General features: G+C 41.8%; 1 protein-coding gene across 7 annotated transcripts in view; it reads right to left on the bottom strand.

Annotated features, from left to right (window-relative positions):
- Positions 1-13,042, bottom strand: part of SLC37A1 (solute carrier family 37 member 1) — a 46,511-nt gene extending 33,469 nt beyond the window's left edge. The window contains exons 1-9 of one of the 7 annotated variants that reach the window (XM_064525486.1): positions 12,871-13,037; positions 9,925-9,976; positions 9,691-9,750; positions 8,151-8,437; positions 6,314-6,395; positions 5,369-5,495; positions 3,385-3,463; positions 2,378-2,513; positions 824-900 (exon numbers count right to left, since the gene is read on the bottom strand). In XM_064525486.1, the coding sequence (XP_064381556.1) occupies positions 824-900; positions 2,378-2,513; positions 3,385-3,463; positions 5,369-5,495; positions 6,314-6,395; positions 8,151-8,206 (557 nt within the window). In that variant the 5' untranslated portion in view covers positions 8,207-8,437; positions 9,691-9,750; positions 9,925-9,976; positions 12,871-13,037. Of the gene's footprint in view, positions 1-823; positions 901-2,377; positions 2,514-3,384; positions 3,464-5,368; positions 5,496-6,313; positions 6,396-8,150; positions 8,438-9,690; positions 9,902-9,924; positions 9,977-11,582; positions 12,570-12,870 lie in introns of those variants that run through there. The other 6 variants (XR_010392835.1, XM_064525471.1, XM_026097998.2 and 3 more) reach the window with 6 other exon arrangements.
- Between the last annotated feature and the right edge of the window lie 3,382 nt (positions 13,043-16,424).

Below are 16,424 nucleotides of genomic sequence, written 5' to 3'. Positions count from 1 at the left end.
AATCTGAATAAAAGCATCCCTTTTGTGTAGAATCACCAACTTTATTCAATATTGTATGATGGTTATTATTCTCTACATTTTACAAATTTCAAAAAGAGGCTGCAGGGACTACAGAAAACTAGCTTTAGATGGAAGTTTCTTAATTATCCCATGATTTTATATAGAAAGCATAGTTCATTTGCACATGGCCTCTTCTGGTACTGATTCATAATAATGTTCATTCAATGGTATCTACAACGGATGGCACTGTAGTAACATTACTGTATGTTATATGCATCAGCAGTTATCAGAACCAAAGGATTTAGCATGCAGCTACTGCAAAATTTATGAAAACATCCTGCATGGTATGACGAAAAAAGCACTATGAATGACCTCTCTGCAGGGTTAAAAAAAAAGGGGGGGGGGGTTAAAGAAAAAAGTGACAAAAACAAAGGTTAAATCAGCTGCCCTACATAATTTCTCATGAAAACAAGAGAAATTCCACATTAAAATGGTATGGAAACTGCCTTTATTAAAAGTGGTTTTAGACTGATAATATTTGCAAGAATTCTTCTTAATTCAATTCTGAAATAGTTCATTTGAAAAATTAAACATCTAAACTAGATTAAAGAGCTACTACAGAACACTGTTCTGGCATGAGAGAATGTTTTAAACTCTAGGTAAACTAACCAGGATAACAAAATTCCTCTCAAGGATCTACGCAAATGCTTGTTTCATCCCCCAGATCACTGAAGCAAGAGCAGGATATTTAAATTGATTGTAATATTGCAGCCCAAAGCGTGTTGATTTGTAGTTCCAGTACTTCAGATGAGATATTATTTACCTTCCTTTTCCAAACCAGTTACCAATACACGTAACGACGCTTGGCCAACCAGTAGTTTGCACCAACCCATTAGCTATCTGAAAGCATATAAAAACAAACACACCCTGTAATAAGTCGGGTTCCTACACAACTCCTGCTGAGTGCTGCATTAAAAAAGCATTGGAAGCCCCCACTAAAGAACAAACAAATTATAATATTTTGAAGAGATTCTTCCCTCTACCTAAATATCTCCAAGTACTTTATGAAGTCGAACAGAAAAATTAATGTTTAATCACAGACTTAACAAAAATCACATTCCACCAAGCAGAAATGACCAACTAATTCCCCACACCCAATATGTACACAATACTTTGCTCAATTTGAATGTAAGTATGTTTGTAATCAAACAAAAAAAAAAAAAAAGAAAGCCTTAGGGGAGACTGGACAATTCCGAACATTAATTCTGAAAGGGATAAAAGCAACATGTACATAAACTGAGAGGAAAAACTTAACATGCTACATTCAGGCTGGAGTAGGAACTGTTTCAGTCTGGATGTTGAACAGGTCCCAAGGGAATCCTAACTTGCTTTGACTCCTATAAAATTCCTTTTCTAGCATTTCACACTGACACTAAAATCACACTACAATAATTCACATGCGCAATGAGTACTTGAACATGCAGTAAACAACATCACTTTATTCACCAAGAACCAGTTAGGATGACAGTATGAGACTGTCCTTGGCATTACAGGACACACTGTCCACATTGTGCAGTGCAGCACTTTGTAGAGACACCTAGCCCAAACCTGAAGGAGCTGGCTCAGGTCTTAGAAACCAAGTAACCCAAGAGCACTGGGGCAGTGACATGGTTAAACAGGTGACAGGTGAAATGGTTATAAAGCTTTCAATATGCAAGCGAGTATCACTACATGCCATATTGCACCATGTCACAGACACACACCAGCTGTGAAATTGTTGCTGATACAATACAAAGAGAGCAGCAATGCAAGGTGTGGACCTGTCTAAAATGATGCAGAAGCACAAGTCACATCCTGGTCCTGACCTAAATTCCACTTTAGGTCAAAGGTAAATGTACATGGGATGCCTGATCAGATCTACACGTGCTCTGAAAAATCCCACACAATGATTTTCATTACAGAAGCTGGCTGTGTCTCAGCCACACCAGTGTGGGAGACTGCTCATCATTAGCAGCATAAATATAATTATCCTGTAGAGAAATCCAGGATGCATCACTCAGGTCTTGGCAGACTGACAAAAGTAAATATGTCTGTTTTAAAACTCTCCCACATTAAGGCTTGCAAAGATTTGATCAGTGATTTGACACAGATTGAAACACTTCAATTTGTTTTTAAAGATTGCTTCCCCTAAAAAACATTTTTTTAAAATAAAGCCTGGAGCTATACACTCTATTGTTGCTGTCTCTCATTACCTTTCATAGCACAATGTACGCCAGCATTCATATCTAACCATTAATCATTGTTTGCACCTGAAAAAACAACACAACACCAAAAAGCACCATAGAAACTCATAGTATCTAAACAACAGCATGCCTACCTGGGCCATTATGTAAAACCACAGGTTATGTATATTATAGAAATAACCTAGTCCAAACATTGCAGTGAAGAGTCCACTAGCAAGCATTCCGACTGTCAGATAGTACCGGATAGGTAGCCGTTCCCCTATTATACCACTTGAAACGTGGAAGGAAAGAAAAAGAAAGGGTATGATTAAAGTGAGACCATATCTCTAGCTTTCAAAAATAAAGCACATTTTGTGTTTTTTAATTCTGGTTGAGGAGAAACTCTACTAGCAGCCCTGTTTTATCTTTTTTTTTCCCCTGACAGAAGCATTAAAAATGAAATAAGCAATTTCTAGCACTTGACAAAATAAAACAACAAACAGCTAGCGTTCACTAATTGCCAAGTACTGACATGCACACAATCGTCTTTCAGGGAGATACTCATCTGGAGCACACTGGAAATGATTTACTTACAAAATCATTCTTCAAATGACCTGGAAGGTGTAATACATCTCCAATGTCTCCAGCCACTGAGAGCAAGACTTGTCTTCCTTGCTAATGATTCTACTCATGATGGTTCCATTTTCAGTCAGTAAAAGAGGCATCTCCAAATGGCAGCTCATCGCATACATTTTAAGATGGGCTCACTACACATTTAGGAGATGTCAGCTGCTCTCCTTTTACTAAAAGGAAGCCAGGACAGCTAGCTTAGTCTACACATGAAAGCTGCAGTTTGGGGACATACATCCTACCTCCACATGAAGAAAGACAGGCTAGACTGTGAGCTGGGAAGCATTCCTGCATAAGGCAGTTGTGGGGAGGTAAGAGTATTTCTACATATCAACAGGGATTATACCACTGGGGACTCAGGAAGATGCATTTTTTTCACAGTAGCTAGCACAGAGATTGGACCGTGACAGCCAAGTTCTTCCTGTCTTCACCAGAAACTTGCCAGTAGGAAAGGACAGTAGCTCAGAAGTAGTATAGCCTTGTATAAAAATAGTAAACTATAAAGAAGGTTTTCAGGAGTGAGAAGATTTACCTCAGATACATTCCAATTGCATATGCACACAGAAATGAGTAATCCAGTGCTCCTAGTAATTGCTTGTAGTTGTTCTTATCTAAGAATATATTTTCAAAACAAATTATCAGGTTAAATGTACCAATAGCTTTCCAACAGTTTTTACATTATGAAAAAAAATACTTGTGTATCTGCATTGACATTTAATTTTAAATAGGCACTTTTAGACTTATGCACGAATTTTGCAAAACATTTTATTTAACCAAAAAACCCCTCTACAACTTACACTTTTATCTGTAACATATTAGGAAAATATCACTAGGCCCATTCTTAATTCCAACGTATTCAAAACGGCATTTGGCAACAGAAGAAACACCAGTTATTAACATGTTGACCATTTCTTTCAGTTTCTTAGACAAGAGGAAAACACAAAAATATAAGGGATTTTATTAAAAGCATAGTGGAAAGATATGCTTCAAATGTGTGAAGTTCTCAAAGCCAAAATGACTAAAAAAGCCATCATCATGCAGGCCTTCAGGGAATCAGCTTAACATGTTTTATAGAATGTTTAAAGTCTTTTGCATTTCATCTTCCATCTACTCATAGGACACAGACAGAAAGCCTGTTTAGAAAACAGCATTCTGCTCTGTACAGGAAACAACCATAATCACAACTAAATGGGACTCGCAGAAAGCGTGGGGGCAGCAGGAAGGACTGCACCCAGCTAGGAACACCAACAGAGCACCTAATCTCAGGAGGTCCGAGCTCATCCTAAGAAAAAGAGTGTGGATATTTGCTAGGAACCACAATTCCCATTGGCTTTGAGAGTAAAGTCACAGTTACTACAGCACTCTTCCTTTTAGCACTATTCCCAGCTTGCCAGCTATGCTGCTCAAAAACAGAGCTTAAAGAACAAGTCTACAGTGCCATCTCGAAGGGTAAGCTTTACAATAACATGAGTCCATGGAAGAGGGAGGACACTGCAGCTCAGGTGGTATTGCAAATTAAGAAAGCTAGCTAATGTTTTAAAGCAGTGAGCTCAATAAGTGCCTCCTTGGTCCAGGAACAGCAAACAGCAACCAAGTTTTACTGCATTCCAATAATTTTGGAAACATACAAGACTAAGTCCTCGCAGTGGCATGACTACCTCACAGCAGGCAGTTAGTAACACAGAATTCTGTCCATAGAGAACCCAGAGCTCAGATCTCAAACTATCTTTGAAAAGAATGGGGGGATTTTATTGCTAATTAAAGAATAAACAGAATAGATTACTGATGGCCACATAGACTGGAGTGGACTAGAACATTGAATGCGACTGTTCTACTCCACTGATATTCTTGACAGTGATAAAATGTCAGGGAATGATTGAAAAAAATCTCAATTAAATTAAAATACAATTAAATTTGAATTTAACTTGTAAGTAGACAAATATTTTTTTCTATTTAAGTAAAGGGCCAGGTTTATAAGCTACTCAGTAAGCTGGCAACCCTGCTGTGCAAGAAAGTCCCACATTTCTCACCATTAAATTGGGGGTGGGGGAATATTCCTTCTGACTGATAATGACTCTGAAAAGCTGCAGTTTAGATATACAGCAAGTAATTCCATTTAAATGACTTCTGAACCTTGAACTAAAACAACAGAAGATTATAATGACTCATTTTTACTCTTCTCAATTTTTTTTTCCATAATGAACATTTTAAAGAGAAGTCCAAATTTCTACACAAACACATTTTCTGATTGAAACTCTACTGAAACATCTCACAGCTATACCAGGTGAAATAGTATCAGCTGTTTAAGTGATTTTAAATAGGAAAGATATTGTAAGGTGTGTCACAACTTAGCTTTGGAATATCAATGAGAACATTCAAAAGAAAGCACCCCTCCCAAACAAATCACCTGAATACCTCCACATATGAAGAACAAATAGCAAGAGGCAGATAATCTAATTCTCATTATCAACACATTACCATGAAAAAAAAACCCAAAACAAAAAAACACCACTCACCAAATGGCTCCCAACCACATCGAGACACATTAGATGGCTTTTTGACAGGCTGAATCTGGGCAGCATATTCTCTGTAGGAGTTGAGTTCAACTTCATGTGAAGCAGCACAGTGCTTATGCAGCTCTCCCTGATATAGAAAGAGAATTTAAAAACAGAAGACTCACTTATAATAGAACCCTGCTAAATCCCATACACTAGCAAATTTAATAATTCTAGCTCTGCATGAACCTGTGTCAGACCCACCGAAATCAGCAGAATCATTAGCCAGTGGCATTTTGCTGTGTGAAGCCTCCATTGCATGAAAGAATAACTATGTGGCTGGTAACAACATCCTATAGTGAAGCAGTGTTTCTGATACCAAAGGATTTTGAAATACTTCACTAACATCAACCCACTTTACCCATTTCTACTCATCAGTCATATACAAGGCAGCCCCAGAGGATTTTGCCACTGGTTTCACTGGGAACAAGAATAGACCTATAACTGGGAAAAAAAAAAATCCCATAGAATCCCAAGTGTACAAACAATTATGAAAATTGAAATTATGAACAGCATTTGGAATAGTCTTGTAAATGTCACTAGAATTTTATACATTTATACGTTTCACTCCTCAGTTATAAGCAACTTTTCTCAAACCTAAGAATGCAATCCTGTAAATATTATATATCTATACATTAGATTAATTCATATGAATGGTAGTAAGTACAGGCCTAACTGTTCAAAGTGTTAAGCCCAAAGAATGGAAGCATACGCAATATTCTAGGAGTGGTCTCACAATAGTTTATTAAGTAAATAATACTGTGTACCACCTTTATTGCTTTTTCAGCTTTTAAACCACTCCAAGTTAAAGTTTAACACTGCCATTCACAAAAGAAAATACTGAAAAGGAAGAGTGTTTCTTTGTTTAATAGAAGGATGTTTAAACAAGGATACAACGTTGCTTACCTTAACTATACTAATAGGTTTCCTTGATAAATGGAAGCTGGCATATAACAAGAAAGTGAGAATGAAAATGAAGGCTCTATACCTATAATAATAAAAAAAATGTGTTTGAAAATAATTTTATTCAGATTTACTTTTAGTGCTAAGTTATATTATATATTAATATATTAACATATTACAAAAGTTACTGGTAATTTGGCAATAACTGAAGACAACCTTTTTCATGTTTTCTAACAGCCAGAGAAACCACATTAGCATTAACACTGTTTTAGAACATCTGACCTGATCTAGCCTTTAAAGGGAATTCTGTAATACACAGGTAGAGATAGGACCACACGGTAGTGCTGTTTCTTTCTGCACTTGGATTGTGCACAGCTGATTTGCTGAGTTTACATCCTTCCTTAAGAGGCCATTAAAAGGCAGTTCCACACTAAACATAGTGACAAACAGATCTCACATATCATAGTCTCATCCGGTTTCTGCTAAGATCAGAACATTAATGGTGGTTCTGTGTGTTGTCAATTTGGCTATTCCAGATTAATTTTTTTTTTCTTTCCCTACTGCTTATAGGATTTTTGCTTCATTTTGCCTTCCTCTTTAACAACAAGAATCAGCCATTTCTAGAGTGGACAGACACTGAGACAGTGCACTGTCAGCTGGAATATATGAACATAATTAACCAGCTTGGGTTTGGAAAGGAACTTTCCCTCATCCTGACTGGCATCTTCAGGTCTTTCTCTGCAGTATGTCTGGATTATAAGGACATGTCATAAACTTCCTGTCACTGCAAGGGTTTTAAGCAAAGACAGCAATCTGATCTATTCTATTCTCTACCTGCGACACACACGTTTCAGTTGTTTAAGACGGGAAATGTTTTGTAGATTTATGCTTTTAAGAATACACAGAGATCAGACTAGATCTACTGGCTCCTTCCAACCTTGACCTTAAAATAATGCTACATGCATAGATACAAAGCTTTAATACCACACAGCACATTATAGTTCCTGCTTTGTAATTAATCTTCTTCCGTCATTCTCTGCCTTATAAACTTCTACATAACAAGGGTCTTGTTTTATATTTCTGGCATATTCACAAACAAAATAAAAAAGAGTGAGTTACACTGTGAGTTATTCACCCCCATTACTGAAGGCAGCCTCACAAGCCATAAAAACTGTAATGACTTTATCCTTGCTGCTCTACTAGAGAAAATATGTGATAAAATTGCTCAAATGGGAAGTGCTACGTCTTCATTTGTTATTTCTTTGTTATTCATGCACAATTGACTCAGTATTCTGAGAAAGCACAAAAGCTGATGCCATCCAAACAGACTTTAGAAAAGCTTCCAGGATTAGTTTCCAAAACAAGCTTTTTTGTTTTCTGTTGTTTTTCTTTTTTGCTATTTATATTACATTAGCAAGAACCAAAATTGAGCTTTTACAAGTCTTTATTATACACCAATTTTTGGAGGAGAAAATACATTTCTAGGCAAGACAAACCAGCTAATCTCCAGCCCCCTTGCCACCTAAGAGTTTGAAAATAAAAATTTGAAATTCATTCCTCCAAATATATACCTTGCAAAGAAAAGGGCAGAAGGGTTTATTGTCTAGCACACTTGATAAATAAGGATCTATAATATAGTCCTTAACTAGGTTCCCCCATCAATTTATGTCAGCGTTTTAATGACAGCAATATTTATTTGTTACACAGCTGACTATTATTTTCTTGCTTTATATATGAAGCAATGAAAAGGTAAAAATACAGCAATGCACCAGAACCATCTTTCCCAGATACAAACTCACCATGTCCAAAATAAAGATCAGAAACATACTCCAAGACTTACCACTGATCTCTTGAAAATAAAGTGATGAAGCGAATGCCAGGAGGAAGCTGAGCCATCTACTCTACAGCTGGTATCAAATTTTAGGCAACACGGTTATATGGTTGGGCAAATGTTATCTGCTGTTCAGAATGTGTAACAAAGATCCTCCAAAAGCCATGCAATTGTAGACTGGCAACAGACTTGGAAGATACACTGCAGAGCTGATCTGATCTTCCTTAAGGTTTTCTTCGGATACCTTCAGTCACAACACGGCCAGTTCTTCACTCTAATTTTGTTAACTCCTGATCCTTAAAGGATAGAAGTTGGTATGTAAGTGTTCTTATCAAGGTATTCTAGTACTTTCTAATCACTACATTTAAATCAGCAATTATCTATTTCAGAGACAAGTAATTAGCATAATTAACCTCCTAGACATCAAAATGCAATAGAGAACTTTAAGCCAATATAAATTAATGCCTTTTCTGAATTTTATCCCGTATAAACAAATACTATTTTGAGAAGTCAACATAGCACAAAGCAGAAGGGGAACAGGCATTTAGGACATGATCCAAAGCCTGGTGACATCAAACCACCTTGCTTTTGTCCCAGAGAGACTACAAATAGGTAATTCCTCACCTTACAAAGATCTTCTTTAAAACATCAGAAACACTCATAAGGTTGAAATTTGTTCAAAAATGACTGCAGTGTTTTCAACCCAGAACTGGGAACCCTCCAGCTTGAGCGTGGAGGCAGCCAAACAGCACTGCCAGTGGATCTCGATCAGCACTCCCTCAGCCAGCCTGATCCTCCTGTCCCAGCATCAGTGCTGCACAAAGCACGAAATCAGCAAAAACCTCAGGGTGGGGAAAAAGGGATGTTTTTCCACTACCTGAGCACTCTACACCAGCTCATCCAGGGGCCAGCACAAAGGGCAAGGCAGGCTCACATGCAAAGGCAGCACTGGAGGGAACACTGAGACTGTGACAGCACCAGTTCAAATTAGCATTAAATGTAAAATTCCTACCATTTCTTCGAATCCTGGCCAAAGCCTCTCAACAGGAAAAGATGATTGGGATGATTATGGGCTCGGCACCAGGAACTAGCTGCACAGTTATTTAGCAGCAAGTTTGATCCACCAGTTGAGTAAGATAACAAAAGGCACTGTAGGCAAAAGGTGTGACTGCAGCTCACGTAGACTAGCTGAGCCTCCCTGTGTGCTAACAGCAGTGCCATTCCAGCAGCAGAGCAGATGACGTACCAGGACTATGACTATTACCCAGCAGCATCCCTGCCTGGGATCTGTGACAGACCCCCTACCCTTCTGGTAGCCAAAGCTAGCAGGCTTAAAGGCAGCACCAGCCATGCGTCTCACCGAGATTTGGTAAGATACAGGACTCGCTCTCCTGGCAAACAACAGGAAGTGAGCTAAAGAAAAATCTCCCTTGAAGAAAACACAGCTGCCATGATCAAGAGCTTATATTAACTTGGGATTTTTAGAAGCTGCCATTTGACAGGCAGCTGTGCGAGCCTCTCCCCTCTGGTCTTTATTCCCCCCTCTTACCATAGAAAGCACAACTGTGCTCCTCTTCGACTGACTGAGTACCAGCACTGAACACAGTATCTGTTGCATCAAAACCGACAAGTTAAAAACTTCATTATCCACATATGCTTTATCCTTGGGAATGGAAGAAATCTACTCCCTTTTCACATAACTGAGTACCCCACCAAAAGATCAAGGGTCTGCTCCTCTATGTAAATACACATTTTTGTCATGCCTTTAATTCTTCACATTCACCTGGTTCAGCTTGACATCTCTCCTGTCCCTTCCCCACAATGAAATCTCTCTCCTGTAAAACAGAATAGACTCGTTAATCTTGTATGGTATGCTTTTTTCTTTCTTTTCCTCTCCAAATCAGATACTAGTTGTGCAATTAACCAACAAACCCTATAATCATTCCCACCTCTCCCACCATGAGTTTCCTACCTCCTCTCTGAAGCTGCAGGGGCCAGGGAAAGGGCAACCCTTCCTTTCCTCTCCAACCCTCAGCTGCAGGTTCCTGCCTCCCTCTGTGTTGGACCTAGTAGCTGTATAGCCTCAGTTCAGATGGCTGATCTGTCAGAAAACCAGCCTTGAAAAACATCTGATCTAATAGAAAATATTAACTCATTCTGTGGCCACAGGACTGCTAAGTGGGATGCACCTGAAGCAGCAGGAGCATAAAGCCAGGGACTAAAACTGGGAGTGTTCCTTACAGTAACAGCTAGCCATTAGGTCAGCTGAGCTTGAATGTCAAGCCATGAAATGCTCATCAGTCATTCGTGCTTGGCAGAACTGAGCTATGGGGAACTCCAGTGGGAAAAGGAAGAGAAGAGAAAAAGAGGTGAGAAGAGGCAGCCCAGGGTAGGAGTGAGCTTTTCTTTAAGCAGCATTCCAGTAGTAGCAGACCTCTTTCAGGGCAATCCCAAACCCATCTCTCTTCTCCCACAGTTGTCCTAAATACTGAAACGATTATTTAAGTGGCCACACTCCGAGTGAGGAGGTAGAAATATCCATTGGGGGGTGAAAAAAACGTGAGAGGCTAGCAAAGAAAAAGCTGAGGTCACAGACTTCTTAAAATGGTTCCCTTAAACTATAAGGGGATAAGGCAATTGTCATTCATGGAAATGTAATTGTTAAACAGGTTACTATTTAATGTGTACAAAGTGTAAGAAGCCAGAAGACTCTCCACATATCTTACAAAATACTTTAATGCTAAGTGGCCACACAAGGTTACACATCTGTGCGCCTGCTGCACAGATCATACTCACACAAAAGCTAGTACAAAAAACACAGTCTCATGATGGCATATGCTTGCTGTAAATCCAGAAGCATGTGGGTTCAGCAGACTGGACTATCAGCAGCATTCAGAGAACTGCACCCTAACTCTCTTTGACAGGGAATGACTTCATCTTATCTACTACAGGCAGAGAGACCCAAACTCTGGCCTTAAAAGGACTGGAGTGGATTTCATGCCCCAAGTTCTCGTTTATTGTCAATCATTTATCTCTATCTCCATATATCCCTGAGTTCGTCTGACATTCATGCTTGTCCTTTTCACAAACAAATAAAACTTTCCCTGTGAAAGCAAATGACCCTATGGCAATGACACTTGTGATAACCGGTTATAGATCTCATGCTGCTGTAGATGAAACTAGGTTTTATAAAGAAGTTATTCTTCAGAAACAATATTAATAAGCTGTAGCAGATAGCAGGTAGTTTACTAACACATCTTTTATATTTCTGCTTTATTAACAAAGCACAAGAATAAACTTTAGTTCAATAATTGAACTGGTTTCCTATTCTTCCATTTTCAAAGACTACTTTTTCTGGTAGTGCAAAAAAATACCTTTACTCCTTATTATATTGCCAGGTATAAAACAATATTCTGGTACTAAGTTTGAACCCATACTTACCTTCCACGTTTTATATTTTTCCTTCAGGCTTCACGCTGCACTGTCTGAAACATAATTCCCTTGCTGTTTCAGGAAAACACTGTCATTTTTTTACTGGCCTTTACCACCGCAAATACCATAAACCCTGGCTCAGCTGTGCTGTGTCGTGCATTGGAGAAATGGAGTGAAGCTCCTGCTTGGTCCTTACACCTTAGTGCACGGTTACTCTGGAGGACAGGCAAGCATTACCCACTGCTTCCTCCATACAAAATTCAGGCCCTGGTCAGGGTGTCCTTAAGGACTCGAGAGTGCCTTCGGGCACATGCAGATCAAAGGCACATTGTACTTAATGCCTGACAGCTCAACACCTGGGCCATAAACTACCGAATCCATGCGCTTAGGAGGTTTTAGAACAATCTCAAATGGCAGCATTTCTTCTGTTTAACATTAATGCACAAATCTGAAAACAACTAATCCTGACTTTAAAATGTGGGAAACCATCCCTGTGAATGTGCAATGAATCTATATCCAAGTTCCACAACGCCCAGTAACTCTGCATTAGCAACTGCACTGACCGGAGGCTAATGCAACACGAGATGACTAAGTGAAAGCCAGCGCAGCTGCCCAGCCTCCCTAAATGTCAAGTGCCAGGCCTGGCACTCGGATGGAGTGCTTAAATGCAGGCTTATCCTGCATGGCCAGGCCCGGAGAACACATCTCCCCACGGTGGGCCTTCCCCAGCCATATGAGGTGCGACTCCCAGGAGAAGCTGTGTACATCCCCATAGGAAGTTCCTCAGCAGCAGTTCAATACCCGCTAGCGCAGATCTCCACTTCTGGCTTTCAACGTGGCTTTAAAGCCACTCACTGCAGACTGTGTGTCTTCAACCGCGCACACCGAGGCGCACCAACCTACATCTACCGCTTCCTCTAATCAAGAAAACCAGCGGCTCCTTGAAGCACCATCCTCCCCGCGCTTCACGCCTTGCACCAAAATCTGACGCGCAATTAACCGCTGCGGGGCAGGGCTCAGGGAAAGGCTGCGAGCCGCAGGGGACGTACTGGAACCTGAATCCTCAAGGGGGGAGAAAAAAAGGTGGGGGGAGAAGAAAAAGGAAGAAAGGAAAGCGGGGGGGGGTGTGTCTAACCCCTCAGCAGCACCCAATGCCCGAGGGGGAGAGCGGGGCCCCCGGGCGGCCCCGCGGGGAGAGGACAGGAGAGCAGGGGAGGGGAGGGGGTGCCGCGGCGGCGGGAAGCCGCAGGGCCGCCCCCGCGGGCCCAGCAGGTGCACCCCCGCCGGCCGAGCCTACCCGGTGCCGCTGCGCTCGCCCTGCCGCCGCCGGTGGCTTCCTGCTTCCTGCTCGGGCTGGGCTGAGCTGAGCTGAGCCGAGCGGGGCGGCCGGGCGCGGCTCCGGGTGGCCGCGCTGCCGCCCGGCCGCGGGGAGCTGCGCGGCGGGACCGGTCTGCCGGGCCCCTCCCCGCCGCGCCGCGCAGGAGGAGGGTGAGGGTGCCCCGCGCTGGCGAGGCGGGCCGCGCCGCGCCTCGGCGCAACGGACAGCGGCGGCCGGCGCTGTACTGCCCCCGCGGGCGGGGGACGCCGCCAGCCCCGGCGCGGCGGGGCCAGGCTGCGGCGGCCGTTAGAAGTTGCGCCATGGGCTCGTGCCTGCCCCGGTCTGTAACGGCCACCGAGCCCCCTCCGCCCCGCCCGCACGGAAGCGGGGCCCCCCCGGCCGCGGTGCCGGGCCCCGGGCCTCGCCGCGGGGCTCGGGGGCGGCAGCGCGGCCCGTCCCCGCCCGGTTCCGCGGCGCGGCCCCGGCGGCGCCCCCTTCCCCGCGGCCGCCTGGGGAGCCGCGCAGAGAAGCGCCGTGCTCAGGGCAGGCGTTATCTGCGATTTTAACCGATTAATGTTTAACCCAAGGGGTCTCTTACTTACCGCGTTCCAGGACTGTGTCGCAAAGGAGGCTCGACACGCTCCAGCTATGCTTCTCCCCCTCCCCCCCTTTTTTGCCTGACATCGCCGGTTTGATTTCCGATGAAGTCACTGGTCCCCGTCCTGGGTAAATTTGCACAGGTATACAGCTTGAGCACGGCCAGCTGTCCCCCCGAAATCACTGAAGCTATTTATGCTGCTCAGCCACAAACATGCAAAAATCAGGAGCAAGGCCTCCTGCAAACTGACGGAAGAAAATCTGTGGGACTCTTTCTTTAAAACAGGAATCATTATTTATTTTATTTGCTTTCTGGTTTCCTGATTCTGCAGTGTGTTTTCAGTTACAGCAGCTATCCATATTTCAAAGCTTAGCTAGGTACACAAATGCTCACTTCCAGCTGCTGGTGTATTTCTTTACCATGATAACCTTACCAAAGCTGGATATGCGGCCTTGTTTAATCCAAAACTTAATAATTTTTAAGAGTTACTATCTGCAAGCTTTAATTATTCCATGTAACACAGTTCCTGCCTTTAGGATATCACCTGCCTGGCACCAGCAACCTGCTTATGGCACTCACTAAAATGTTAAGTTTTATTTCATGCCTTCCCTCTTGTCTTGCACTGCCTACGTCAGTAATCACAGTAAAACAAACTCTTGGACTCCCAGTGCAGTTTTCTTAGGCCCCGTGTTTCAAACCCTTACACACATGCTCAGCTTCACTACGCGATGACAGCAATGATATTTTTCCTTCACTTTCTCCCAGTCAATAAACAAAACCTTCTTCCCTAAAACAATGTTTGCAGAATCAGGTTCTCAGAGTTACACAGGAGTGTTGCAAATGCAGAGAGGTGTTGCACAGATAGCTATTTTTAAGCTTGTCACCAGCAGATGTTGATTCCTGCCCAGACTCCCATCCATCAGGCTGAGATTTGTAAATACTGAATCAGTTAAATAATACTGAATCGGGTTAAAAAAAAATCTTCCTATCTCCTCCCCAAATGCTACAAAGTCGCTGCTTTGAAAGCTAATGCAGTGGTCTTGATTATGATCAACCTTACTAAGTAGACCATTTTAGTTCGCAGATAAAAGCAAAAGCTCCTACTCAGCACCGAAAGGTCTAGCATTAGCAACTTCTACAGAGCCATCGTGTGCTATAAGACAAACTATAATTTCATCATGTCTTGGAGAAAGGACACTGCATAATTGCTTATTGATAGTACAGTCCCATGCCCTTTATGAGTCCAAAAGAAAATCATCTGCCCTAACTCCTCATCCACTCAGCTGAAATGGCCGGTGCCCTGGGCAGGAGAATTAAGCTTAGCTGATTCTTACACTCTGAGAGGGGGCAGAAACAGGGAGGTACGAGAGCCACTTTGGCTCTCCACATTTACTATCCCCCAATATGATGGTGCATGAACCGGACAAGGAAATACTTCATGACTCTCTATTCTTCTGTGCAGATGTATCATGGAAATGCTATTATCTTAATAAGAGGATATTTGTTCCTTGAGGTGGAAAAACATACACATCAGATAAGGGTAACTACAGCCTGAGCAAAACATCAACATATGTTGATACTTCTAATTTCTGCTGCATGAACCATTTAGCAGAGGCAAAAATAGAAAGGGGATGCTCCTCTAGGAAATGTGCTTTGCTTGAATCATGCCACTGCCTTTTTGCACCAGCACCAGACGGCAGCCAGACACCATTTATTCTGACTGGCACACACAAAAAATGAAGACTTGCCCCTTTATAGCAGAAAAGGTCAGACCCATCTCACTGCATTTGTTTGCATGCATAATTAGCCATCCCAAATTATCATGACAACTACTGTCATTATGCAGATCCTCAGATTTTCAAAATTTATTTTGGCTTGGCTCTTTTTCAGTTCCTTAAAGAACTTAACCCTGCTCATATCTTTCTATCTTCAGTTACAAGCAATTTGCAAAAAGTGCAAGCCAAACAGCCACAAAAACCTGATTTTTTTCCTGCTTAAAGTAGAAACCATGTCTCCCATTAAAATAAAGGTCTCTCCTAAACCTCTAACATCACTGAAGACTGCTGGCTGCCACATTTGGCACAGCTGCTTTCTCTGTTATGCTAGTACTGGTCACCAGCAGCTAAAGCTGTCAGCAGCCAGCAAATAAGTAAGAACACATATATAAGGGAGTGATTTGAGCTTGTATTGCTGTTTACAGCAACACAATGCTGGTGTACAGCGTCAGAGGAGAGACAGAGGTCAGCCTGACATAAAAAGAGGTCTACAGCCAGGACTAAACAGCTAACAAATAAAGCACAAAAAACATTCTTTAAAATAACATACATAATCTCAGGGCTCACAGAGGAGAGTAAAAAGGACATTTCACCAGTTCCTGTTCAGAAGAAAACACAAATGAAGGATATGGTTCAGTAAATAGTTGTATTGATAGCGACCGTGGCAACAGCTGGGCTTTTTAAGTCTCTGGCAGCATTCATACTAGAGAAAATAAAAAAGGGTGTGTTCTTGTCTCCAAAACCAAACAGAAGTAAAGGTATCGGCATTGACAGATGTTTTGTTACACATCTGCCAACACCTCTTTTGGAAAATATAATCTAATTTCCTAGGTGGACAGGTCAATTTTATTTCCACTGAACAAGAGTTGTGTGCTTAACTCCCCAAGCCCTGATTTAGCAAAAGACTTTGAAGTCAATAACGTCAGCATAGTCTTCCATTTGCTGAGTACATGATGCTAGCCAACTGAGGTCTAAATGCGTATTACTGCATCCTTTACGTGATTAATGTATTTATTTTCCTTCCAGTAAATGGCATGAACATATTTTATGATTTATAATTGCATGGATGGAAAAGACTAATCAGTTTAGCCACTGAGTGATCTCTTTGACTAGGGGAACAGAAAAGTTAATAAATTCTTTACATAATAACAGGTTGTTAA

Source organism: Dromaius novaehollandiae, chromosome 1 (assembly GCF_036370855.1).
Source record: "Dromaius novaehollandiae isolate bDroNov1 chromosome 1, bDroNov1.hap1, whole genome shotgun sequence".
NCBI lineage: Eukaryota > Metazoa > Chordata > Aves > Casuariiformes > Dromaiidae > Dromaius > Dromaius novaehollandiae.
Note: the sequence above shows the minus strand (reverse complement) of the source record. Positions and strands in the feature narration are given on the sequence as shown.